Source organism: Oryctolagus cuniculus, chromosome 18, assembly GCF_964237555.1.
Source record: "Oryctolagus cuniculus chromosome 18, mOryCun1.1, whole genome shotgun sequence".
Classification (NCBI taxonomy): Eukaryota; Metazoa; Chordata; class Mammalia; order Lagomorpha; family Leporidae; genus Oryctolagus; species Oryctolagus cuniculus.
The window spans coordinates 40,867,267-40,894,008 of NC_091449.1; the positions used below are offsets into that span (position 1 = coordinate 40,867,267).

The 26,742-nt window shown below is 57.5% G+C and overlaps 1 protein-coding gene across 1 annotated transcript; it reads right to left on the bottom strand.

Annotated features, from left to right (window-relative positions):
- Positions 1-532: 532 nt before the first annotated feature.
- PLLP (plasmolipin) lies at positions 533-21,769 on the bottom strand. The gene is made up of 4 exons (XM_002711540.5): positions 21,472-21,769; positions 5,865-6,038; positions 2,412-2,534; positions 533-1,361 (listed from the first exon to the last, which is right to left on the bottom strand). Exons 1-4 carry the CDS (start codon positions 21,604-21,606, stop codon positions 1,245-1,247), a joined length of 549 nt encoding a protein of 182 aa, XP_002711586.1. The 5' UTR covers positions 21,607-21,769; the 3' UTR covers positions 533-1,244.
- Positions 21,770-26,742: the final 4,973 nt, after the last annotated feature.

Genomic DNA, 26,742 nt, shown 5'->3' on the forward strand with positions numbered 1-26,742 from the left:
AACTCAACTCTTCTCCTATGGCTTCCTCCTGGAGTGACTCCAATTTGTTATTCACACCATCAGCATTGCATACCAGGACGGGGGGGGGGGGGACACTAGGTGTGTTCCACATGACTGGGACAATGGGTGCCCCCCTAATAACATCGCTGCCGGCCATTTTCACTGGTCCCACTTTCTATAAAAGGACAGCATGGTGCCCAGAGGCCTATGGCTCACTGTCCAGGGAGTGGCTCCATGGTGTTAGCAGAGTGAGCCTGGGGGACTTGGCTGCTTTCCCCTCCGCAGGCCCAGCTGCCTTGATCACCTCACGCTTACAGGGTAGATGGCACTGAAACAGCGATTCAGTACGATCACCTGCCTTGCCTAAAGCAAGGGGAAGGAACTTCCGGTTACAGCGGGACACCTTTGAGAATAAAGGGTGGTGGTAGTCAGTCTTTGCCAGAAGCAAAGTCCTAAGCCAGGGTGGTGGGCTGGTGGTGCTGGAACCTCACTGAAGTCACAGAATCATCTAGAACCATGAGTCCCCAACATCTTTTCCAGGTAAGTTCTTCCATCTTTATTTTTGTAAAAAAAAAAAAAAAAAAGGAAAAAGAAAAAGAAACAAAGACAACGAAGTCACCACCTAGCACAGGCTGGCTCACCCGCATGGCCGCAGTCCCTCCCTCCACGTCTCCTGTGGCTGACCAGTGGCGTCGGGGAAGCAGTTGGCTTTCACGCTAGCCTTCCCAAAGGGAGTGTTATAAATAAGGGCTTGGGAACGGGAAGGGAACCGGAGGGATTCCGTCTTGGAGAAGTCTGTGTGACGTGTGTGCAGAACGCAGAGGGACACCACGGCTGCCGGGGAGCGCAGCCTGTGCTGGGCGCGGCCCGGAGTCGGGTCTAGAGGACTCTGCAGGGTGCTGGGAGCTTGCTCAGCCCTCCCGGAACAGGGGCTAAGAAATAGGAGTTGCTGGTTAGGCTAATCCTGTGGCGGGCCTGGCGTCTGTTAGTGCAGTTAGTGCCGGGGAGAAGGCTGGGCCCCGAATCGGACACTGCAGGGTAAAGAAGGCAGAGACCAGGAGAGCCCCACCCCCATCCCCTCCTGCTGAGAGGGGCAAGGCCAGGCGGCCTCAGCCCCGCCCCGCGGCAGGTGCCAGGTGCCGCTCAGGCCTCAGGAGTTTCCTCAGGAGTCTTGTGAGAGCTTGCGTCCCGGGACACTGTGACCCAGCAGTGGCTTCGCCCCAGGACAGGCCAGGACGCGGGCTTCAGGCGTAGCCCCCGGCCATCTGACTGGTGGCCGCGTTGCTGCCCACTCCACGCCACGCCTGGAAGCTGAAGAACGTGCTCACCCCGTAGGCAATCATCACTAGACAGGCAAAGAACTGCAAGAGAAGGGGGAAGGGGGCCGAGGCTGAGTGTGGCTGAGCAGGGCCCTGGAGGAGGGCGACGGTGAGAGCGGCACACCTGGGTCTCCGGCGTGGGGCCGGGGGAGTGAGTGGCCCTGGCAGCCGACCCCTGCTGCGGGCAGATGTGCGCCAGGTTCTGGGGAGGGAGGCGGATGTTACATTCCCAGCAGGGAGTCGGCTGAAAACCACCCAGGCGAGGGGTGGCAGACGGCCGTAAAGGCACTAAGAGCAAGGGAAGATAGCAACCTGGGCCAGGTGCCACCAGTGGCTGAGGGGCAGGGATGCCTAGACACACCTGGCTAAAGGATAACACTCAAAGGCCACCCCTAGGAAGTTTCTAGACCCTGTTCATAACACTTGAACCAATGCTACGTTCAGAAGCTCTGGGTCTCTGTCCCCACGGTGGAGTTTACCCGACTTCAAAACCACCCTCACCAGAGGAGAAGGGAAGCCCACGCATTATTCCAGAGCCGGCCCTCTCCTTGTCTTGAGTGTGACTCAGGCCTCTTAGCATCTCTGGGTTGCCGCTTCCTTGTCTACTGAAAGGGAGTCAGGCCCTTCCTCCCTGGTGAGGGGAGGGGAGGCGTGCAGGGCCTCATGGAAGTGAAGTGACCGGTGTGGAGGGGCCGGCGGCCACTGGACTTGGGCTCTACAAGCGGGGCGCCTGTAAACCCTGCACATGGCTTTAACCTAAGGGCTTTGCAGGGAGGGGGCACACCCAGTGTTGAACCTTGTGCGAGAGGCCGTGTGAGCACAGCTGATCTACAGCAGCGTTCCACAGGCACCCTGAATGTTCCTTTGGCCACCACAAACCATTCCCCAAGCATCCCCACTCCCCAAGGCTTTACTGCTGATTAACGGAGCCCAAAGCAGCCCGGCCCCCTGTGAGGCCCACTTGCAGGTTAGGTGACGGCTGCTTGGGAGGTGCCAGGTGCCTGGCCTCTGACTAAAGGGGCAGAGGGAGCTGGGAGGCCTGGTCCCGTCTCCCCTGTAGACAGCCAAGGAGGCCCCGGGAACCACACTCACAGAGGCAGCCGCTCGCTGGTTGTAGGGCCGGCTGCCCTTCAGGGACGTCAGGTCCACCACAGCAGAGCAGGTGATGAAGGCGGTGATGTAGAGCACGGTGGCGCTGGCGTTAAAGACCATCAGCTGGTGGGGCGAGGAGACAGGCCTGAGATGAACAAGCTCACAGTCCCCGACCCCGCAGAGCTGCTTAGCAAAGGTGGGGATGGAGACACCATGAGAGGCAGCCATCCCCCTTGGGTCAGCCTGGAAGCTGTCTGAGCAGGTGCACAAACACCCTAAGACTGAGTGGTGGGGGCCGGCGCTGTGGCGTGCAGGTAAAGCCTGCTATGCCACCTACAGTGCCAGAGATCCGGCTGCTCCACTTCCAAAGTATCCAGCAGAAGATGCCCCAGGTGCTTGGGCCCCTGCATCCATGTGGGAGAGCCAGAGGGAGCTCCTGGCTCCTGGCTTCGGATCGGCCCAGCTCCGGCCATTGCAGCCACTTGGGGAATGAACCAGCGGATGGAAGACCTCTTTCTCTGCCTCTGCACCTCTCTAACTGCCTTTCGAATAAATAAATCTTAAAAAAAAAAAAGAAGATGACGACTGAGCGGTAGAGGGAGGAATGATGAGATGGCCTCAAGGATTGGGTCAGAGACACTGCCAATCCCACCAGGCAAAAACTCTTCCCCAGGGTGACCCATCTCGGTGCCAGCTGCTCCTCCCCGTGTGGCTCAGGGCTGAGCCCAGGCCCCAGCACCACTTGGCTCTGTAACGGGTCCTAGGGGTCAGGCCCCCATATCCCTCCTGCCCGCCATGGGAGGAATCTTGGCTCCCTCTTAGCCACATGCGAGGTGCAGGGGCCCAGGGCAAAGGCTGCAAAAAGGTCCATAGTGAGACCCAGATGCTCCCAATGGGATACCAAGGTGGGCAGGAAGGGGCCCTTACAGGGCAACCCAGGCCCTGGGCTCAGAGCCAGCTTGTGGTCTAAGCTGTTGGCCCTCAGAACATTTGTCCCATAGGTCTTTGTTTCTAATTACTAACATTTCAAAATTAAGATTTCATATGAAAACCTGAAGATCTTTTTTTTTTTTTTTTTTGACAGGCAGAGTGGACAGTGAGAGAGAGACAGAGAGAGAAAGGTCTTCCTTTGCCGTTGGATCACCCTCCAATGGCCGCCGCTGCAGCCGGCGCACCGCGCTGATCCGATGGCAGGAGCCAGGATCCAGGTGCTTTTCCTGGTCTCCCATGGGGTGCAGGGCCCAAGCACCTGGGCCATCCTCCACTGCACTCCCTGGCCATAGCAGAGAGCTGGCCTGGAAGAGGGGCAACCGGGACAGAATCTGGCGCCCCAACCGGGACTAGAACCCGGTGTGCCGGCGCCGCATGGTGGAGGATTAGCCTATTGAGCCACGGCGCCGGCTCAAGATCTTCTTTTTAAAAAATTTTATTTATTTGAAAGTCAGAGTTACACAGAGGAGAGGCAGAGAGAGAGAGAGAGGTCTTCTATCCACTGGTTCACTCCCTGAATGGCCGCAACAGCCAGAGCTGTGCTGATCCGAAGCCGGGAGCCAGGAGCATCTTCCAGGTCTCCCACGTGGGGACAGAGGCCCAAGGACTTGGGCCATCTTGTACTGTTTTCCCAGGCCATAGCAGAGAGCTGGATTGGAAGTGGAGCAGCCGGTTCTCGAACTGGCGCTCATATGGGATGCCAGCGCTTCTGGCCAGGTCGTTAACCTGCTGTGCCACAGCGCCAGCCCCTGAAGATTGTCAGTTCTCATACTGAGGTGGGCATTTGACACAGCAGTTAAGATGCCACGTGGACACCCCCATTGCCCATCAAAATTCCCAGGCTGCAGCCCCTGCCTCACTCCCAATTCTAGTCTCCTGCTAATGTGCACCCTGGGAGGTGGCAGAAGATGGCTTAAGAACTTGGGTCCTGGGGCCATCACTGTGGCGTGGTGGCCAGAGCCACTGCCAGTAGTGCCGGCATCCCATATGGGTGCCAGCTCAGGTTCTGGCTGCTCCACTTCCAATCCATCCTTCTGCTAATGCACCTGGAAAAGCAGCAGAAGATGGCCCAAGTGCTTGGGCCCCTGCATCCACATAGGAGACTGAAGAAGCTCCAGGGTTCGGACCGGCCAAGCTCCAGCCATTGCGGCCCTTTGGGGAGTGAACCAATGGATGGAAGATCACCATATGGGTGCCAGTTCAAGTCCCGGCTGCTCCACTTCCCATCCATTTCCCTGCTAATGTGTCTGGGAAAGCAGCAGAAGATGGCCCAAGTGCTTAAGGCCCTACATCTACATGGAGACCCAGAAGAAGCTCCTGGCTCCTGGCTTTGATCTGGCCCAGCCCCAGCCATTACAGCCATCTGGGGAGTGAACCAGCAGATGGAAGATCTGTCTCTCTGTAACACTGCTTTTCCAAATAAAAAATCTTAAACAACAACAACAACACTTGGGTCTTGGGTCCCTGCCAAATGTGTGGGAGACCTGGATGTGGGTTCCTGGGTCTGGGCTTCAGCCTGGCCCAGCCCTGGCTGTTAGAGCCATTTGAGGAGTGAGGCAGTAGGTGGTAGATGGAAGATTTCTCTCTGCCTCTGCCTCTCTGTCTTTGTGTGTATGTGTCTTTCTGTCTGCCTGTCACATAAAATAATTTAAAAACCCTTTATATTAAAAAATCTTAAAATATCAGAAGACTGCACCAAGAACTGATTTGCAGCTGAGCAGGGGCGGCTCCCCATGGAACCATGTGGGTTCCCTGGAACCCCTCCAGCCCAGTTCACTCACACTTCTTGCCTGAGTCCTTAGGGGTCTGGAGCCCCCATCCCGGAAAATCCCAACTGGGCAATCCTAACGGAGCCTGCCCTAGATGCAGGTAAGCGCTCTCTGCCCCACTGTGAACAGGCATGGAACACAAGCAACGCTCAGCCATCCAGGCCTGAGAAGGCGCCTCCTGCCAGCAACAGCCGCCCCTGGAGCCCCAGCCTGCCTCCCAGGACAGGGGGTGGAGCCTGACTCAGGAACTCAGGCCTCCCAGGGCCCTGCAAACACAGCCCGGCCCCCATTCTGTCTTGCGGATGACTCACGTTCCCTCCGCCTGAAGAGGCACTGAGTTGCCCACGGTGCTGCCCAGCGCCAGCCCTGCTTGTCCTGCAGTCACGTGCGTCTCTCGCCTCTGTGCGGGGAGCCTCAGACCCCAGCTGCAGGGGTGTCCGCGTCAGAGAAAAAGCCCAGTCTGTGTCTGCCCAGCATTCTTTCCACGGCTGACCTGGGCAAACCTGAGCCACCCAGCCTCTCCCGGCTGGCCCGAGCCGGCCCTGCACTCTCGACCCTGACCTTGGCTTCTGCCTGACCCAAGCAACCCATGCTCAAATTTGGACCACTGTCAGGATTCCTGATGGCCCCTTGAATCCATTCAACAGCCTCCACTACCCCAGCTCTGCGGCCAAGCTGCCCCGCCGAGACTCACCACCAGCGGCCAGGGCACCGTGTACCACTTCTGGTGCAGCTGAAGCAGGTAGAAGATGAAGAAGACGATTGTCACCAGCCAGAGGAAGACCGCAACGAACATCACCCAGCCGTAGGCCGGGTACAGGTGGTACGGGGTGTCGGCAATCAGGGCCCACACCAGCAGCCCCAGCACCTGGGGGGAGACAGGGCACAGTCTCCCAGAGCCCTCCGCTCTGGCCGGAGCCTCAGCTCCTTGCTCCCCTCCCCAGTCCCAGCTGCCATGGCACATGCTCCAGGACACCTTCCCCCACTCCACCAGTGTGGGTTCCAGAAACTTCTTCTGTGCTTGCATGCCCCTCCTCCCCCCTGGATGGTCACTGTCTCCTTCCCTGGATGGTGCGTCCCCCAGGAACAGGACCGAGGCTGTCTCACTCAGCTGAGTGCCTCGACCCAGCGCCCGGGCCCTGCCGGGGGCCAGGAGACCTAAAAGGAAGACGGAGACACCAGCACCCCCCCACCCCCGGGGACACCACAGACACTCAGACCAGGGGCTCACAGGTGGGGAGAGAAGGGTCTTGTGTCCAGCACAGGGGCCCCTGGGTGACCTCCCACCCTTCCCTCCCTGCTTCTCCCAATCACCCTTCCTTCCATACAGGTGTTGCCATCCCCATGTGACCAGTGAAACGCTGTTCCTCCCGGGCCCAAGCATCCCGGGAGACTGTGGGTGGTGGCTGACAGCATGGTCTCCAGAGTCACCTGCCTGGTTTAGACCCCCAGACCCCTTACCAGCTCTAAGACCTTGGCCAAGCTCATGACCTCACTGGGCTTTGTGAAATGAGTATGGGGCGTGGGAGGCGGGGGGCACTGTGGCATAGTGGGTAAAGTTGCCACCTGCAGTGCCAACCTCCCATATGGACGCCAGTTCGAGTCCTGGCTGCTCCACTTCCAATCCAGCTCTCTGCTGTGGCTTGAGAAAGCAGAGGAAGATGGCCCAAGTCCTTGGGCCCCTGCACCCGCGTAGGAGACCTGGAAGAAGCTCCTGGCTTCAGATCAGATCAGCTCTGGGCATTGCGGCCATTCAGGGAGTGAACCAGAAGAGGGAAGACCTCTCTCTCTCTGCCTTTCAAGTAAATAAACAAATATTTTAAAAAAGAAAGAGATGAGTAAGAGGCCCACACAGAGCTCCGGACTATAACGAGTCAGGGGTTTCTGTGGGGCCCAGAGGCAGCTCTTGCTTTCATTGTTCCAGAAGGGGCAAAGCCCCAGCCAGGCTGCTCAAGCCCCAGCCCCCGAGGTCGGGCCCGGGGCAGCCCGAGGTGAGACCCACGGCGTAGCTCCCATGGGCCCCTTCCTGCCCACTTCCTTCCTGGTGGGGACCTTGGGTCAGAGGCGTCGTCCTCTCTCCACAAGGACACAAACACCTGGCCTCCAGGGGCACAGGAAGGGGCACGTGGGGCTGTAGAGAAAGGCTCCACTGCTGACCCGCTCATCCCCCAGCTTCCCGGGCAGCATCCGGGCATGTGCCCCAGCCCAAGGACCCAACCTCCTGCACGCGGACCACCAGAGCAAGACCCAGGCCTGGCGACTGCAGGCTCCTGAACACCACACCACACCTGCAGAGCTGGCGCTCGGCTGAGGGCTCACGATCCAGCGCACGGCCAGAGCGGGGCCCCTGCCAGGATGCCCCTACATGTGCAGAGCCGGGCCAGGAGTGGCCTGGAGCTGAGCCCCTCCAGCAAACGGCCCTCTCTCCTCTGCCTCCCCTTCCCGGTGCATGGGCGGGGCCATCTGATGAATCACTGGCTCTCCAACCCCTGCTGAGCTGGGTGACCTTGGACCATCGCCTTCCTCTCTCCATGGGGCTCCATTGGGCAATTCTGGTGAGGCCCACCCACTGGCAGTCCCCCCCACAAGGAATTCAGTGCTTTGTTCACTGCTCAATCTCCAGTGCCCCACAGTGCCTAGTACGTAATGTGTACTCAATCAATACGCACTGGGGAACTTACAGTCCCACCTCCTCGTCCGGAAATGGTGAGACAGCTGCCTGGCCCAGGAGCTACAGGAGGAGGCGGGCAGATGCATGGCAAAGCAGTTAAGGTCTTAGCCAGAGCACCTGGGCGCCAGCCCCAGCTCCGTCTGACTCCAGCTGACTGCAAATGTGCACCTTGGGAGGCAGCAGGTACTCGGCTCTGGCCCCGCCCTGGCTGTTGTGAGCATCTGGGGCGTGAACCAGCAGACAGAAGATTCGATTCCCTCATTCATTCTCTCTCCCTCCCCACTCCTCTGTTGCTCTGCCTCTCAAATAAATACATCTTTTTAAAAAGAGAAACAGGTTTACCTGTTCTATTTTTTAAATAGCATGAAAAGTTCACTTTTCATTTAAAGCAAGTTCCCATGCCCCCCCCCAACACACCCCTCACCTCCCCACCCCTGTTCTTGGGCTGCTGGCTCCAACCACCTGGAAGGAAGGCAGGAAACACTCGTGAGCTAGAAGCCAAGGGAATGTCGGGGTCCATGCTTTGGCATAGCAGGTGAGGCCTCAGCCTGAGGTGCTGGCATCCCATATGGGCGCCAGTTTGAGTCCCGGCTACTCTTCGTCCGATCCAGCTCTCTGCTATGACCTGGGAAAGCAGTAGAGGATGGCCCAAGTCCTTGGGCCCCTGCACCCGCATGGGAGACCCAGGAGACTCTGGCTCCTGGCTTCAGATCAGCACAGCTCCAGCCGTTGCAGCCAACTGGGGAGTGAACCAGCAGATGGAAGACCTCTCTCTGTCTCTGTCTCTGCCTCTCCTTCTCTCTGTGTAGCTCTGACTTTCAAAGTAAATAAAATAAATCTTAAAAAAAAAAAAAAAAGTCAAGGGAAGGTCAACTACCTGCTCGGTGACTCCTAGGCTTTCTCATGAGAACCACTCATGCCCTCCGCCCTGTGCCAGCCACAGCAAGGGCTACTCCTCCCTGAGTCCCTGCTTCCCCCATTCGCCTCCCATAGAAGCTCAGAAGGAGGCGGGCCTGTGGTTACCGTGGGAAAAGGGAAGGGTCAGATTAGAACCCAGCTCTGTGGCATGGCTTCCTGCGGGACTGTGAGTCATGTGACAACAGTTCAGCTGGCGCCCTGGGCTGGGCCGGGATTCTCATCACCACTGCCCTGCCCTCTCCGGTGCTCCAACCCCACACCAGGTTTCCAGAGCAGCAAATGCAGCCCCAGGGCGATGCGGCTGTGGATAAGCAGTGGGAATTTCTAGTGTCCCTTCGGGCCATGCTGTCTGGCTCTTGCCCTGGGACAAGGTCCAGCCCTACGCCAGCCAGGCAGAACGGTCTCCTCCAGAGCTCCCAGTCCAGGCTAAGGTCAGGAGCCTGGCCACCCGCATGGTGTCCAGCCCCTTCGCGGGCTGGGGTGATCTTACCAGGGAGCTGAGGCCCAGCCCCCCACCTCCAAGATCTGCAGAGCCCTCCTGCTGTGCGCCCCCACTCGGGCTGGAAGCTGGAGCCAGGGAGTTTGGCCCCTTCCCATGAGGCTGGCCCTGCTGGGCAGAGGGAAGGGGACCCCAGGGGGCTGGAGGGTGGGGCAGGAGGTCCCAATGGCCCCCTGCTGTGCCTGGACACTCACCTGGAAACCCAGCCCTATCTGCCACAGGCCCCTGCTGCCCTTGGCTTCACCGCCAGCAACAAATACCTACTGAGCACCTGCCATGGGTGAGCAGCCACAGGCAAGGGGCCCCACGGACCTGGAGCTCCTCTGACACCAGGGGAGCCGGATAAACCCACCCCCCAAACAAGTAAAACCTCTGGGGAGCCCTAAGTGCTGCAGGGAAAAATCCTGTTGAGAACAGAGGGGAAGAGGGGGTGGGGTCACGGCTGCAGTTTTAGCTAAAGGGCCAAACAAGATGGCAGGGTAAGGCGACAGGGGCGCAAGCACCCAGGGTGGGCCGTGCGGGGGCCTGGGGAGAGCAGAAGTCAGGGCCTTTATCTCTGGATCCATGTAGATCTCTCTTGCCTGCGCGTTCAGCTGCTCCGTGTTACTCCAGTATCCACGCGATCTGGATCTGCGCATCACACACACACACACACACACACACACACACACACCAAATCCTTGCCTTTCTTCCCCACTCTCTGGAGGCCCCAGGCACCGCCTCCCCCAGCAGGTGCTACAGATAAACAAAGAACAGCCTGGAAACCTCAAGGGCCTTTTCATTCTGAAACCCTGGCGAGTTGGGAGGCAGTACTTGTTCTGTGGATGAGGTTTGGAAGGTGGAAGAGGGCATTCACAGGACCTCTGCACCGCCCTAGATGCCTAGGCCATGGGGCCATGGAGGGGGTTTTGTGAAAACCCCCTTCGGGACTAGAAAGACTGGCACAAAAATCGGAGCGAGAGGCACTTTGGTTCCAGCACAGCCCTGCCCGTGTCTCCAGACCCCGCCGACCCCGCCGACCGCATAGGCCAGGTCCGGGCAGCACCGTGCTCTCCTGTGGCTCAGGGCAACCACTTCGTTCTTACCTTTGGTTGCAGGTTGAATGGTGTTCCCAAGGCTATGTTCAAGTCCAACCCCCACCCCGGCACCTGTCAATGGGAACTTGTTTGAAGACAAGGTCCTCCTAGGATCTGTAAGCGTGCTTCAAAAAGTTCAGGGAAAATGGAATTAAAGTATGATGGTGGGGAGCGGGGTGGGTTTGGCCTAGTGGTTAAGATGCAGCCCACACTGGAGGACCCAAGTTCGAGTCCCTGTCCACTCCTGACTCCAGCCTCGCACTCATATGCAGCCCAGGAGGCAGGAGGAAGTCCTTGGGTCGCTGCCACCCACGTGGGAGACACGGATGGGGCTCCTGGCTTTGGCCTGGCCCAGTCCGGGCTGTTGCAGGCATTTGAGGGAGTGAGCCAGCAGACGGAAGATTTGTCTCCTCCACCCCTACCCTCTGCCTTCAAATAAATAAATGATGGATTTTTAAAAGCATGAGCTTATTTTGGTACAAAAAGCTGGAAGCTATGCATAGTTTTCCATAATATGCATTTTTTCTGACATGTTAAAAACAAATCTTGGCACCAAAATACTCACAGGTTGGATTCCATCTTTTTGTGAACTATCCGAAGCGTCCTCAGCCTCAGGTTAAAATGAGGTCACGCTGGACGGGGGAGGGCGCTAACCAGTGACTGGTGTCCCTGTGAGAAGAGGGACACGAGGACAGAGGGCCACCTGGAGAGCGAACGCCGTGGGCACACGGAGGCAGGGACTGGGGTGCTGTGTCCCCGGGCCAGGAATGCCCAGGACCACCAGGTGCTGCCAAGAGCCCTAGACCCGGCCTCCAACACCGGCCCCACCAACACATGGATCTCAGACTTCCGGCCCCGGAATCACGAGGCAATACAGGTGTGTGGAACCTGTTGACTTTCGTCATGGTCTTGTTTCACTAGGACGCTGGCATCCGTAATGACGGGAGTTTGCCCTTTCAACGCCTTCCGTCCAAGCTCTGGTCCTGCTGGCTTACTAGCTGTGTGACCTCAGCCAAGTGGCATAACCTCTCTGGGCCTCCATACCTTCACCTTAGAAACGCACCCATCACTTAAGGTGGTTCTGAGAAGCAAGCGAAGCCGCACAGACGAGGCACTTTGACCCCAGTGGCATTGGGACTCTGAGGGGTGAGGAGCTGGTGCGAGTCAGTCCTCCATGCCTCATTCCTGATAGTAACAGGGTGCCCGGCTCCCCAGGGCCCAGGCTGGCCAGGCCCTGTGAGATAATGAACCTATCTACACAGAGGCAGCACACACAGCCCCGGGCGCAGATAAGGGGGAGCCCTTGCCAGCCCCACCCGTCTGATAGTCAAGGTTCCCAGGGCCTCACTTCTTCCACCTCAGTCTTCCCTCCTGTACAGTGGGAGCAAGGTTCCTCCGCCTGTTCCCCAAAGTCCACGGTGTGACCCTTCAGCACAGGCCTCCTGCCGGGGCCCAAGGCCAACTCCCCTCTGACCCAGAGGTGGTCACCCAACTCTCCTTTCCGGCCTCCCGGCTTCCTGGGCAGGACGAGCCCTGGTGGGCTTGCTGTGTGGCTTTGGGAGAGTCTTGAGTTCCCTCTGATGAGTTTCCCGATGTGACATGTGAAGGACTAGGAAGGCCATAGCTCTCCCGGTCCCCTTGCAGGGGACACGTGGGCAAACAAGTGAAAGCCACAGAGGTGGTGAGGGCAGGTGCTGGGGGGAGCATATCCCAGAGAGAGCCGGAGCCTGCAGCTGACGCCCGGGGCCCAACTCAGCAGGGCAGGCGGGTCACAGAAATGACAAGGGGGGCTAGGGAGGGGACAGCAACCCCTGGGGTGTGGTGGGGCCCCCGGGAGCCGGCACTCTGGTTCTCCACGAGGCTCTCGGAACCTGGATTTTGTGTGGAATCTTCAACTCTTTAAACTGTGGCAACTAAACCCAGGGTTTCAGAAACAACCTGAGAGGCAGGCAGACCCCACTGCTGGCGGCCCCTCCCACAGCCCCAGGCCTCCCTCGCCCCATTGCTGCATCCAGGAAACCCAGGCCCAAGGCAGACAAGTGACCCTGCCCAGGGTCTCCCTCACTAGGGACACATCTGGGCAGCCTGGGGACACTCAGAACTTGGCCCGCCCAGACCCAGCCTCTGCCCCCACCCTGGCCCTTGTCCCTACAGTGAAAGGGACTTTATGGGAACAAAAAGCCACCCATTGTGTCACACTGAGACAAAGGGGCAGGGGACAGAGGCTCCGGACGCCTGGGCTGGTCACAACAGCGCCACACGCCACCCACTCCCTGGGCCAAAGGGAGGCCTTGGGGTGGGGGTGGGGGGGCACCTTGGAATTCCCGGGCCGGACACTGAGCTTTCGAAAACCCTGGAGTCACCGTGCCCCAGCTGGCCAGAGATCATGAGGGCAGAGGCTGAGTCCAGTCCCAAACAGCAAAGCAAGTGGGCCTGGGGCAGCACCGAACAAGCCTGCGCCTCCCTCTGTTATCTGAGAAATGGGCGTGTGAGTTACCCAAGTGAGTCATGCAGCCGCTGAAGGCTGCACGCGCACGCACACGCGGCCCGGGAACGCAGCAGGGACTCCGCAGCCAGGCCCTGCCTGCCCGTACTGGGCCCCAGCCTGGGTCTAGGGCAGCTCAGGGCCTTAAAACGCAGCCTGTCAATCAGGAGAGGTGAACCCAGCAGGTGCGCGGAGCGAGCTCCGCCCCCCTACCCCGAGGAGGGGAGGGCCTCCTGCGCGTGTGGACTGACCACCTCCCCGTCCACTGCTTTGAGGTCTCGTTTACAGAAATCTTCCCGACATGAACACAAACTGCTGCCTGCTCAGGCCCACTCCGAGGCCCAGCTGCCTTCTGGGCCCAGCCCAGGCAGGTCCCCTGCATAGCAGCCGCCCCATGGTGACTGAAGGCAGCTGGGACCCCGTGGGTCATACATACTCTCAGGCCTTCTCTGGCACCCAGAGCACAAAGCAGCACTGGACTGTGGGGTCCCCTACTGGCCTCCAGCCTCCTCCCACCCTCTGTTTCTCAGGGGGTCTCGGCCCGCCTCACAAAGCCCCCGCAACACCCAAAACCTCTGGCCCCACTCCCTCCAGCCTCAGCCCCTCACTGCCCCACCAGTTCCTGTTCCCAGGGGCTTCTCTCTGTACCTAACTCCCTCTCTCAAAGGAAACACTTGGCCCATTCCACAGATGGGGAAAATGGAGGCTCTCAGAAGGTCTAGACCTGGTACAAGGCCCTACACTGCACGGAGTGGGGCCCAGGCTCCCTCTGTGTCACCCACTCCCAGGGGGCCGTCACTGAGGACCACTTAGTTTGAAGGCAGCACCCCTATCCTAGTGGCCAGAGCAGAGGAGACAGGGCCAGGGCACAAACCCAGGGTCCCAGGATCCCAGGAAGCTTAGGTTCTCAGCACCCACTACCCTCACTCAGGATGCCCTCTGTGGACTGACAGCATTCCTGCTCCCCCTGGAGCAGGGCCAGGGCTCCCCAGTGTCATTTCCCTGTGACATACTGGGTGCCACCCTGGCTGATCCCCTTATGCAAACAGCAGAGGCCAGCCCAGCCCAACAGCCAGACTTTCTGTGAATATCAGGGCTGGGCTCACTGGGAGGCCAAGACAAACAGTCTCTCACCTCCCACCACCACCTAGCTTCCCAGTCGCCAAAGAGATCAGGGCAGGTGCCAACCCACCACCACCACCACCACCACCACCACCACCACCAAATCCCCCAAACCATCTAAGAGGAACAGAGCCGTCAACATCAGGCCTGGACAGGACCACAGACCCAGGACAGCTTGAGACCATAGCCCTCTCCCCACTGATGGACAGGTGGAAAGTCTCCCCAGGACACCCGGCCACTCCCGCAGCCGTGCGATCCTGGGGAAGTGCCTTCCTCTCTCTTGTCTGAGCCACAAACTACCTGCACTGTTGTTTAAACTCAATATATTCATTTATTTGAAAGATTTTTCAGTGGTATTTCATTTTTGAAGCGGCAACACCTGTTACACGATTGTGGCACCAGATGCTGGGTTCAGCTGTCCTTCTCCTCCCCAACATTCAGTTAGTTTCTTCTGGGACAACCAACAACAGTTTCTTATTTGTGTTTCCAGAGATGACCACGCACACATGTACACACACACACATACACACACATGCACACTCCAGACCAGCATGCCGGTGTCCGTGGGTGCACACACACAGCTGTGTCGGCGCTTTCTTCTCCTGGCTACATGTGTAGCCCAGGGACTGCCTAGCAGCACGTGTGGAGCGGCTTCTCTGTTTTCTTTGATGGGTGGGGCCATGTCTTTTCACACCCGCATGCCATGGCACAGAGGTACCATAATTTATGCAAGCAGTCCCCAAGAGTGGAGTTGTGCATATCACAAAGATAAACTCACTAGGAAGTGGGAAACGTGGATTATCACAAGAGAAACTAACTATAAACTGAAATGCAACAAATACGTAACACTGTCAACACATTCTGCATCTAGACTGACACTGCTGTCCCCTTGGTTCTGGAACTATCTTTTGTTTAAAACAGAAATTTAAAAAAAGTAGTCTCTCAAGACGGGCTAGCACCGAACTGAGGCTGCATCTCCCACATTGTGTGGATGAGATGAAACGCAGGTGAGGAGACACTGCCAAGTTCAATGCTGGAGAATTTCTGTACTACCTGGGAGCAGGAATGGTCTAACTATGACCCAATTTCCAGGAACAAAAAAGGAAGAAAAAAAAAAAAGAAAGAAACCTTGCCACACCAAAGACCATAATGGCAAAAAGCAGTATGAGCAAAATCCAAGGAACAAACTAGAAACAAAGTACCTGTGTACCTTGTAGAACACCTGGCAAGTGATAAGCCAGAGACCAACAACTCAGAGGAGTGAGCAAAGGGAATTCCATGGCCCTGGGAGAGGGTTCTAAAGGTCAAGCTCACTCCCAGAGAATGCAGCCTCTTTCCCGGACCGGACCGGACGGCCATTCTGGCCTATCACACCTCCATGCTGGGGAGGCGCATGCACAGGAGGCGGTGGTGGTGGGGGTGCGGGGATGGCCATGACCTTGCAGGAGACTGTTTGGTAATCTCTATCCCAAACACTCTGCGGCGCTGACGTGGCGGTCCCACGTCTGGTGACATGGCGTACCCATGTACTCAGCGGCACGTGAGAGATCACTGCTTGCAACAGGGTGTGCAGCAGCTAAGGAACGGCAACCCAAGGGTCTGTCCACCAAGGGGCTGGCCACACATATCACACCTGGGCCGCACAATGGGATACAAGGAAAGAAGCCATCCCACAGGCACTGAGACAGAAAGACACCCGTGGCCCAGTGTGATGTGAGAAACAGAAGGGGCAAAAGGGCCAGGCTGGCCCCTGCCTCCTGGGTAAAGTGGGAAGAGCTGGGAACCCACGGCCATGCTGGCCTCATCTCCCTAAGAGGGTCTTTTTTTTTTTTTTTTTTTTTGACAGGCAGAGTGGACAGTGAGAGAAAGAGACAGAAAGAAAGGTCTTCCTTTGCCGTTGGTTCACCCTCCAATGGCCGCCGCAGCCAGCGTGCTGTGGCCGGCGCACCGCGCTGATCCGAAGGCAGGAGCCAGGTACTTATCCTGGTCTCCCATGGGGTGCAGGGCCCAAGCACTTGGGCCATCCTCCACTGCACTCCCGGGCCACAGCAGAGAGCTGGCCTGGAAGAGGAGCAACCGGGACAGAATCCGGCACCCCGACTGGGACTAGAACCCGGTATGCCGGCGCCGCAAGGCAGAGGATTAGCCTAGTGAGCCGCGGCACTGGCCTCCATCTTATTCTTGAGCATTGTAAGCATATGACCTAGGAGGGAAATGAAGTAAATCAACGTGTGAGAAAAAGACCAGTGTAGCACAAGGTGGGCTGACAGGTGTAGTGGCCCGGCTCACACGAGGGCAGCGTGCAGCAGGGTCTTCAGTCCAGGAAGCCACGCCCACTGGCCCTGGAATGCTCCACACCGACAGCAACTGGGGGGCTGGCAGTGGACGAGAGACCCCACTCTCATGGACCTCTCTTTGTGCCATCTGAATGCCTGTGCAGTCTCCAAAGAGCAAACCAGGACAACACAACAGAGCTGCCCACGGAGGAACAACTCAGCGAGCAGGGGCTACAGTGCCACCATAGGACCCTCACATAGGTTACAAAGACAGAGACAGGTCTGCATGGATGCGAGAGATCTCGGCGACACTGGGTGTGAGGAATGCCACTCGCTGAACAGCGGACACAGAATGAAGCTGTCGGTGTTCAGAATGCACAGAAAAGAGGACTGAGCCCCACCCCCACCCCATCGCTGCTTCCACGGGGAGACAGGCAGGTGCCTTTAGCCTGTCTGTATGGGCCATTCTTTTTTAGGAGAATGAAGCCATCCAGTCATGATGTAATTGCAAATCAATTCCCAAACACACAGCACTCCCCCACCACATAAGCGGGGGGTGGGGGTGGGGGGGGCACAAGGGAACTCACAGATGAGGTCCTTGTTTGCTCTGTGCAGTGGGGCCGGCTCCAGGAAGACGGTGAGCCTCGGCCAGGCATCCCTCGGATCCCGGGGGACTGGTTCTAGGACATCCCCCACCCAGATGTCGAAATCTGCAGGTGCTCAAGCCCCTTCTGGAGCAGGTGTAGTTTGCAAACACATAAGCACATCGTCCCGTATGCTTCGGGTCACCTCGAACGACCTCAGTGCTGGGGAAACGGAACTGTTTCTTACTTGTCCTGCTGCATCTGCTTTCTATTTTCTACTCGCGGTTGGTTGAATCCGGCTGTACCAAGGAGACTGAACCCCAGCGTCCCTGACACAGCCATCCCCGCGTGACCAACCCCTGCTCACACCCAGGTGACTTTCAGGCCCTCACCTGACAGGAGCTGGCTCACCTGCTGGGGCTGGAGAGGGAGCCAGGATGGCCAGAGCACGAATCTCTAAAACTCCCAAGTACCCACGCATGGAGCAGGCAGCCTGGAAAGGGACTGAGCTCCCTGTCCCCTGAAGTATGCAAGCTACCGCTGAAGAGGCTGCCCGTGAATCCTCAACGTGCAGAAGAGCGCTAGGATTCTGCAACCCTGTGAACCCTGACACCCCTCATCCCAACAGACACTGTGCAAAGTCCTTGGCAGTATTACCTGCCATGTTCCTCACAAAGCCCACGGTCACCAGGAAACTCAGGCTGTGGGAAGCTAGGGGACTTCCCCAAGATGGGGTGGAGCCAGGCCTTGAACCCCAGGCGGGTGAGGTTTTCAATCACAGAGGTCTCACCAGGGCACAGGGAACTGCGCAGCCACCCCCAGCCCCAGAAGGTAGGGCGAGAAGGAAGGACCGAGGTGCCAACACACATGGTCCTCTTGCAAGGGACGTTGGCCCCAGGGCCTGTGTGCAAGCTGCGGCCAGTCCCCTTCCACAACCTGAGCCCTGCATAGCCCACTCTGCCAGGAGGGACTCTGGCCCCTGATGAATCTTCCTTCCTTAAGTCTCTTTGCTTTTCCAACAAAATCTCCCAGGAACCTCCTCCCTAAAACAACAAGAAAAACCATCAGGAAGCACAACGAGACCCAGGCTTTGGATTCTGAGACAGGTGCAACTCCCAGCTTGCCACTTGCCATGACCTTGGACAAGTCTCCCTCTGTCTCTGACTTGGTTTCCTTATTGGTAAACCCAATGAGCTTATCCTTCCCAGATGATGGAGAGGATTAAAAACATAAGAGATGCAGAGGACTTAAAGGCTCTAGGAAGTGCCTTAAGTTAACCACACCTCTGCAGCATCCCCCATCCACTAGCCACCAAAGATCTAACAATCAGGGCCTCCAGGTTTTGTTGGCCAGAGTTGTCTCCAGAGCAAATGTGCTTGCTTGCTTTTTCAGAGGCTCTCTGCATAAATGCATCATGTTTACCTCTCTTTGCCTAGGCTACTGGGAAGCTCAACAAAATATCAAGTCTTAAATTTGTGGCAGACTCCTGGCACAATGATCTCTTTGACTCATCTTTAAAATCAATTCCTGGGGCCAGTGCTGTGGCTTAGCGGGTTAAAACCCTGGCCTGAAGCACCGGCATCCTATATGGGTGCCACTTCTAGTCCCAGCTGCTCCTCTTCTGATCCAGCTCTCTGCTACGGCCTGGGATAGCAGTAGAAGATGGCCCAAGTCCTTGAGCCCCTGAACCCACATAGACCTGGAGGAAGATCCCGGCTCCTGGCTCCTGGCCCCTGGCTTTGGATCGGCGCAGCTCCGGCCGTTGCGGCCATCTGAGGAGTGAACCAGCGAATGGAAGACCTCCCTCTCTGTAACTCTTTCAAATAAATAAAATAAATCTTAAAAAAAAAATCAATTCCCTGGCAGTGTGGCTATAAATGGTAATGTACTGTGCATCTCACAAAAGCTAGAAAACCACAAAGAAAGGACAAATATTTGAGAAGACAGGTGCTCCCCTGATTTGAGTAGTGCACCACATCCACATGTATTGAAACATCACATGGGACCCCACAAACAGGTGCAATCTTACATGTCAAATAAAAAGAAAAAAATCATTTCCTCCCTCCAAACCATCAACTTAAAAAAAATATATGACTGGTGTCTTACCAGCACCACCACTTCTGTTCTCTCTGGAAACCAGTCACCACCAGACACGCATGGAAAACATGATTGGCGCTTCTGGACAATGGAGCTGGGGCCTGGCTAGCCACCCCCTTCCTCCCACCCCCACAGCAGACACACTTTGGGAATCTGCATCCGTCTTCCCATTTACCACCTCCTCCACGCAGCCTGACCAGAGCTCCCAGAGAACAGGTACTGGGCCTGCGTCTCCATCACTCCCTCGACAGTGTCAGATCTCCTGCAACACGGAGAGTGGTCGTTCAGAGCATGGGCAAGGGGCCGGCTCTGCGATACAGCAGGCGAAGTGGCTGCTCCACTTGCCATCCAGCTTCCTGCTACTGCGCCTGGGAAAAGCCGCAGAGGATGGCCCAGCGCCTGGGCCCCTGCTACCCAGGATCGAGACCTGGATGAAGCTCAGGGCTCCTGGCTCTGGCTTGGTTCAACCCTTGCCATTATGGCCATTTGGGGAGTGAACCAGCAGACGGAAGATAACACTCACTCACTTGCTCTCTCTTTTTCTCTCTGTAACTCTGCCTTGCAACAGCATGGGCCAGACAGGTCAGAAAAATCAAAGGGCCGGGAGCCTCCAGTGTGCCTGGCTGGCAGGAGTTTTATGCCTCTGGGGCGAGCCCCTCCTCAGACCCAGGAGAACTGCCAGAGTTCAGGAAGCGGCAGTCTGGTGAGAGCGCTAAGAGGTGCGGGTCCTCAGAACCCCGACTGCTGGGGCGGGCAAGGGAAGGCAGCCCGGCCCCCTCTTGGGCCTGAGAGTCAGGAGACCCCAAGAGCAAGCCCCTCCCCTTTGGCCCCCACAGGAGTCCCAGGAATGCAAGCCTTCTCAGGGCCATCAATCTTCTAACACAGCAGGGCCCTCCTCCAGGGCCGGTCAGGGTTCAAATGCAAAGTGCTCAGCTGGGGGGGGGGGGGGGCAGGGCTCTAACCCTTAGGAAGCATCGCGCCCTAGCCCTCTGCAGCTGCCCAAGCCCCTGAAGCTGCCAGCACAGCGAACACACCACCATATAAGAAACACACCTGCAGCTGAGGCTTTGCCCACCTGCTGGCTCCTCCCCCAAGGGCCTGGCCCTCCACAGCCCTTTTCCCAGCCTCTGCTCAGGTTCCAGGGAAGTCCCAGCTCAAACACCACCTCCTCCAGGAAGCCCTCCCAGTCCCAGCATTGATCTTCCTCTCCTCTGCCCTCTGACACCGCATCTCACAAGACACCTGGCTTCCCCTGGGCAGCCCCGAGGCTGCTCTGCTCGGGGTCCCTCACAGCTAGTTGAGGGCCTAGACACGGAGGCCAGACCAGCGGCTGTTCCACACCTGAACATTTTAATCAGTCCTGGAACTGGGCCTCCCCATCCCCTCCCCACTCCCTCCACAGGGCCGACCACCTCACCATGAAACAGAGTTGGAGGAATCTGGAGATTCCAATTTCACATTTTTCAAGCGGGGGTGAGGGTCAAGAATGTGCATTTTAAACAAACCCCTGCAGGAGCTTCCGAGGCAGCGGGGAGGGGGGAGATCTGAGAAATCTTTAAGTACAGCGAGGACTCAGGTGGAGGTGGGCACTTACCTGCGGGGGTGGAACAGAGGAGGGAGGCGGGATGCCGGCCAGGCACAACCCGGAGCGCTCCAGCCTGGGCCAGGCTGTCCCGTTAGCGGAAGCAGTCAATGTCCGCTTGCGGGAGGGTACTGGCCCAGCTCCCGCTCCACCCAAGTCCTCTGAAAACGACCCAGGCTGGTGGGGAAAACTTCAGCTGGTGGGGAACCCTCCCCCAGGGCAGCCTCCGAGAGGGCAGGTCCGGGAAGAGAGGACACGCCAGGCCAGTGACTGGCAGGGGGTAGTCCCCAAGGGGGCCATATTCCAGTATCATATTTCAGGGGGCCAATCCCGGTATCATATGGTAACCACGAAAGGATTTTTAGGGGGTCAGCCTCCGGTTTCAGGGCCTACCCAGGGGTCAGGTCGGGGCAGAAGTCTTGTCTCCAGCTGCCCACACAGCGCCCTCCCCAGCGCAGGGCGCCACATCTGGAACCCCGCGGGGCCGGCCAAACCGGCTGGAAGCGAGCGGCCACCCAGAGGAAGCCAGACGGGCCCGGCTGCGGCGCTGGAGCCCACAGAACTATGCCTGCGTGCGTGTGGGGGGCGGTTGTACCCCTCCACCAGGCCAGCCGCTCTCTCGAGGGCAGCCACGCGGAGCCGTACCGAGCTTGGACTTTGCCTCAGGCCGGGGCCCCGGGAGGGCAAAGCGGGGACAACGGGGGAGGGGTGGCAGGGGGCTGTGCCCAGCCATTGCAGCTCAGGCGGGAGCTTCGGGGGTGGCTGCGGGGACCGCCCGGGGTGGGGGGAAGATGGGCGAGGGCACCGGGTGCACCTTGCGAGGGCTCGCAAGAACGGCCTCAGGGTGGTCGCGGGGGGTGCCCATCCTGGAAGTGCCCCAGGTGAAGGCCCAACGCGTCGGGGCGCGTGGGAGCCGGAGCCTCGGGTGCCCGCGAGCGCAGGGGGAGCGCAGCCGCGGAGCCCCCACCCCGGCCAGGGCCCGCGTTCTCACCAGCTGCAGCAGCATGAGCGCGCCGACGGTGGAGCGCACGAATCCCAGGTCCGGGCGCAGCGCCCAGGCCGAGGCGCCGGAGCCCTGCGCGGGGCTGCTGGTCCGCGTGCTCACTTTGGACGGGAACTCGGCCATGGCGGCTCCGCTCGCCTCCCGAGGTGGCTCCGGCCGCCGTCGCCGCCCCTCCCGCCGCGGCTGCCTGCTCCAGCGCCGCTAGTCCTGCGGTGGCTCCCGGAGCTGCGCTAGGCGTCGGGGCGGGGAGCCCGCGGCCGCCAGGTGCGGCCGGATCCCGGGCCCCGCCCCCGCCGCCAGACCCGCCCCTCTAACCCTTTGCTGGCCGCTGGCCGGGTCCGTCCGGGCCAGTTGCTACGCAGATGGGGAAACGGAGGCCGGGAGCCGCGAGATGGTTGCGCCGGAGCCCGCCTAGACGGCAGCGCGTTTGCTCCGCGCTTGCCGCGCCTCCGACCGCTCCTCCGCGCGCTCCTGGCCGCGGGAGCCGCTCGCCTTCTGGACCGCGCTCCTGGTGCTTCCAGGGTGCTGTGTGCAGGGAGCGATCCCCAGAAACCACGCAGATCTCCCGGGCGCAGCGGCCCGAGGGCTCCGAGTCAGCGGAGGGAGCGGTCCTTTCGTGACTTTCCGCTAGGATTTCGCTTCAGAGCCCACCCGAGTTAGCGCACGCTGTCCCGCAGCCTCCTGCTCTGAAATACAGAGCTCCGAGGGGCCTCCGCTCCCACAGCTGGCACGCCGCGAGCGGGGAGAGACCGCCCAGAAGGTGGAAGGGCACTCTGGGGGGACGGTTTCCTCGCCCACGGTGCACCCGGAGACCCTCGGGCCGGCGCTCGCCGTACACAGCTCGGGCCTCAGAGTTCGGCACAGGCAGTTCCTTCAGTCACTCGTCAACCAGCGTTTGCTGGGACGCAGCAGGGGACAGGCTGACGAGGCCTTCTAGGACCCCACTTTGCAGTGGGGATGACCAAGAATTACCCAGGGAGGAAAAATAAGTTTAAAGAGTGGCCAAATGCTGTGATTAAATGAGGTGGTTTCTAGGTAGGGTGGTCTAGGAAGACCTCCAGGGGGTGACATTTCTGCAGAGACCCGGATCAGGAGCAGGGACCAGCCTTGGGCAGCCCCCTCCCGGGGGGGGGGGGTCGGGGGGATTCAGTGCAAGGGTCCTGAGGTTGCACCCAGACAGACGGTTTAGGAACAGAAGGAAGGTCCCGGGTGGGGCTGGCCCTGAGGTCACAGTGGCTGCTGAGATGAGCGTGAGCGTCACGCAGCTGCTGTAACTACTGACCTGTGACCAGGCGGCCTCACTCTGACAGTTCTGGGGCCAGTTCAGGTTCCCTGAGCCCCAATCAGGGGTCCACATGCCCCCTCCCTCTGGAGGCTCAGAGGCGGGGGCAGAAGTTTTCCCTGCTTTTCCAGCTTCTGCTGGTGGCCACGGCTTTCCTGAGTTTCCTGGGTTTGTGACCTAATCTCCACCCCTGCCTCCCAGGACACCTGGCCCCTCTTGCTCCTCCATGCATCTAAAATCCCTCTCTGGCTCCCTTCTGAGGACACCTGTTGCTGGGTTAGGGCCACCCCAACAATCCGCGCTGATCCCTCCAAGTCAAGAATCTTCATCGCTTGACTTCTTCTGCAAAGATTATTTATTTCTGTCTGTATTTCAGTGGCAGAGAGACAGAGAGGGAGGGTACGCCCAGTCACACTCCCATTCACGGTTCATTGCCCGGTTGCTTGCAATGGCTGGGGCTGGGCGGAAGCCAGGAGCCAGGAGCTCAATCCAGGTCTCCCTCATGGTTAGCAGGGACCCAACCACTTGAGCCATGACCTCCGCCTCCCAGGGTGTGCACCAGCAGGGAGCTGGGATTAGGCTCAGGGGAGTGACTGGAACCTGGCACCTGATATGAGATGTGGGTGACATTGAACGAGTGGCCCAAATGCTTGCCCTCTTCTCCTTTGTAAGGTAAGATTTCCAGTTGCTAAGGGTTAGGATCTGCGATGATATCTTTGAGTGGCCATTGTTCAGCCTGCTACAATGGGTGCAGAGGGATTAACATTTTAACCACCCGGGGTGGTGCTAAGCAGAGGAGTGACAGGCTCTGATGGACACTTAACCCACACACGGGATGTGCAGCCCCTTCCCCCGCCCAGTGCACAGGGACCCTGCTCCTCCGCCTCACATACAGGGAGCCTGGGCCTGTCGAAGCTGCAGGACCGGTCCCCCAAGACCCCCGCAGATGAGTCCAGGCTTGGGGGAGTGCGTCGTCTCGTTGTGACACTGGAAACAGAAAGCTGATTGTGTCTGCGGCAGATTCCAAAACACTAGGGTGTTTCTGTTGGCTTTTGGTTTGGATTTGGTTTTTTTGGTTTAATCCCACTTTCATTCCTTTCAAATGGCAGTGGCAGGACTGAATCAAGGCACTGTTGTTTTTCTTTCTTTTTTTTTTTTTTTCTCAAACCCACTTCATTGCCCGCCCCTCCTCAGAAACAGCAGGAGGGACTGGGACAGCTGCCCATCTAGAGTGACCACTGGCTATGTGGGAGCCCTGGATTCCAGGGATGGGGCAGGGGTCAGGGGGATGGCCACCCCCAGGACTGCTGTCCCCTTCGTGGGGTCTGAGCGGGCAGAACCCACCCGGAGTACCTGTTCTCTTCCATGCCACAAAGGCCCCGGGCTCGGGCCACACCCCCTGCTGTGCGCTGGGCCTGGCTTCCCTTTGGGTGGAGCGGAACACACTGGAGAGGAAGTTGAGCCTGAGGCTCAATGTGTAGTGTGTACCTTGGGTGTGCCAGAAACTGAAGGCAGAGCTCAGAGCTGACTCCTCAGGGAGTCCGGCTGGGGAGGCAGTCTAGAGGAAATCCATCATCACTGCGATAATGGTGCCACAGAAAAAGACCCAGGGTGTGTCGGTAGCCTGATGGAAGAGGTCTAAACTTTTAAACAGAGACCTGAAGGATGAATAAGAACAATATTCTAGGCAGAGGAAAACCAGTCTGTGCAAAGGCCCTGAGGCAGGACAGACTTTGGGGTCTTTGAGGACAGACAGAAAGCTATGAGCTGGGGGCATGTGGGAGAGATGAGGCTCAAGAGGCAGCCAGGGGTCAGATCACTTGGGTCTTAAACCCTTGGTAACAGAGGGGATCTTATCATAGAAAGTAAATCATTAAAGGATAGTTAGACCATTTCATCTATGATCTTGAAGAACTTTACAGGGGCTAGTGTTGTGGTGCAGTGGATTAAGCCGCTGCCTGTCATGTGGGCATCCCATATGAGCATCGGTTCAAGCCCAGCTACTCCACTTCTGATCCAGCTCCCTGCTAGTGTGCCTGGAAAAGCAGCGGAAAATGACTTAAATGCTTGGGCCCCTGCCATCTAGGAGTTCTGGCTCCTGGCTTTAAACTGGTACAGCCCAGCCATTGCAGCCATCTGGGCAGTGAACCAGGGGGTGGAAGGTCTCTCTCTCTCTCTCTCTCTCTCTCTCTCTCTCTCTCAAACTTTCTGCCTTTCAAATAAAATAGACTTTTTTAAAAAAAAATTACGGAAATGTTCCTGCAGGGTTCACCTGACAGCTTCGAGAAGCCAGTCGCAGGAGGTTGCTAATTACGGTCAGTAGACACCGGGCCAGTGCTTTTCCTCTTACCCTGTGCGCAGTGCCGTGACATTGGCTAGTGATTACTAGTTTATTTTTAATCACCCAACTAATTCATTCATTTATTTCACTGCACATCACACATAGGTCTCCCAAACCCACACTACCTCTGATCACTGCTAAGATCTGGCCTAGCCTGTAAAAGTTTCTCCTTTTTTTTTTTTTTCATCAGCATGTGTATATGTAGAAATACAGAAACTTGCTTTGTGATTTTAAATGTTTTTATTGCATTTTTTTACCTGAAAAATGAACTCCCTCTGTATATATTGAAATTCGACTCTTCCCTTAAAACGCTTGGAAATTTCTCCATGACAAGAACTACCTGAAGACTAGCCACATTGTTTTCTGATATGCCATGTGATAATGTAATGAATATAAATTCTGTATCATTGAATGTAATAATTCATGAATTCTCCCAACGGCGGACACGTAGGTGGTTTCCATAATTCTTTATCTCATGTCCCCACAGGTGGCGTCCAACCAGCCCTCACTACAGTATCACCATAAGCAATCTCACTTCCACATCTCTGCACACGCGAGCAAGACTTTCTATTGGATCCGATCCGCAAAGCAGTATCACATAGATACAGACAAGGCTTCCGGATCCACCTGGACGCAAACAACCACGGATCAAAAACTCTCTTTCTCTCTGTCTTTTATCCCTTTTCAAGTAGATAAAAGTAAACATCTAAAAAAGAAATAAAGAAGTTTTAAAAAATAAAATAAGATTTTCAGAAAAAAATTGTGTCTATTATGCACAGGTTTTTTTTTTTCTCTTGTCATTGTTCTGGAAACAATATAGTATAAAACTATTGCATAGGAATTACACTGTATGAGGTATCATAAGTAACCTGCGGATGAGTTCAAGTCTAGGGGAAAATGGAAATTATATGCAAATACTACACCATTTTATTTTTTGTCTCAATTTCATCTACTTGAAAGGCAGAGCAAGAGCGAGAATGACAAAGAGAAAGAGAGAGAGAGATATAATCTTTCCTCGTTTTCTCCTCAAATGCAGCCAACAACCAGGGCTGGGCTGGGCCAGGCTGAAGCCAGGAGCCCAGAACTCCATCTGGGTCTCCATGTGTGGCAGGGCCCTGAGTACTTGTGCCGGCAGCTGCCGCCTCCCAGGATGCATCAGGAGGAAGCAGGGTGGACCCGCACCGCAAGATGGGGAGCGGGCATCCCAGGTGGTGGCTCGACTCACTGCACCACAAGACCCTCCCACCACAGCATTTACCTAAGAGGCTGGAGTGTCCAGGGATGCTCCTAGGACCCATCCTCCATGGATACCAAGGGGCAAGTGGACTGGCCGACTGTCCCCAAAGGCCACATGAGTGCCCGCCACCACTGAGAATAAAGAGCTGAGCTCTCTGCCTACCCCCAGCACTGAAAACAAACAAAACAACTCACTGCTTCCGTTTGCTTTTCATAATCCTTGGTGGAGTCTCTACCCTTGCGCAGTAAGAAATTTAAATTAGTCCAAAGGGAGATCTGGCCTTTACCCTCAGCGGCTGGGCGCTAATCTCCACGCCCTTGGGAAAGGTCTTTGCTAGACAGGTCTTTGTTCAGGGGAAGGCAGGCTAACAGGGTGGCTCGTGGGGTGGGGCTTTGGGCC

What these genes read in the sequence shown, in the direction of transcription:
- PLLP (XM_002711540.5), bottom strand. Translation starts at nt 21,606, where the DNA reads ATGGCCGAGTTCCCGTCCAAAGTGAGCACGCGGACCAGCAGCCCCGCG. An exon ending in CGCTCATGCTGCTGCAGCTG is followed by an intron (nt 6,039 to 21,471) that starts GTGAGAACGCGG and finishes GTCTCCCCCCAG; the next exon opens with GTGCTGGGGCTGCTGGTGTG. An exon ending in CGGTGCCCTGGCCGCTGGTG is followed by an intron (nt 2,535 to 5,864) that starts GTGAGTCTCGGC and finishes TCGCCCCACCAG; the next exon opens with CTGATGGTCTTTAACGCCAG.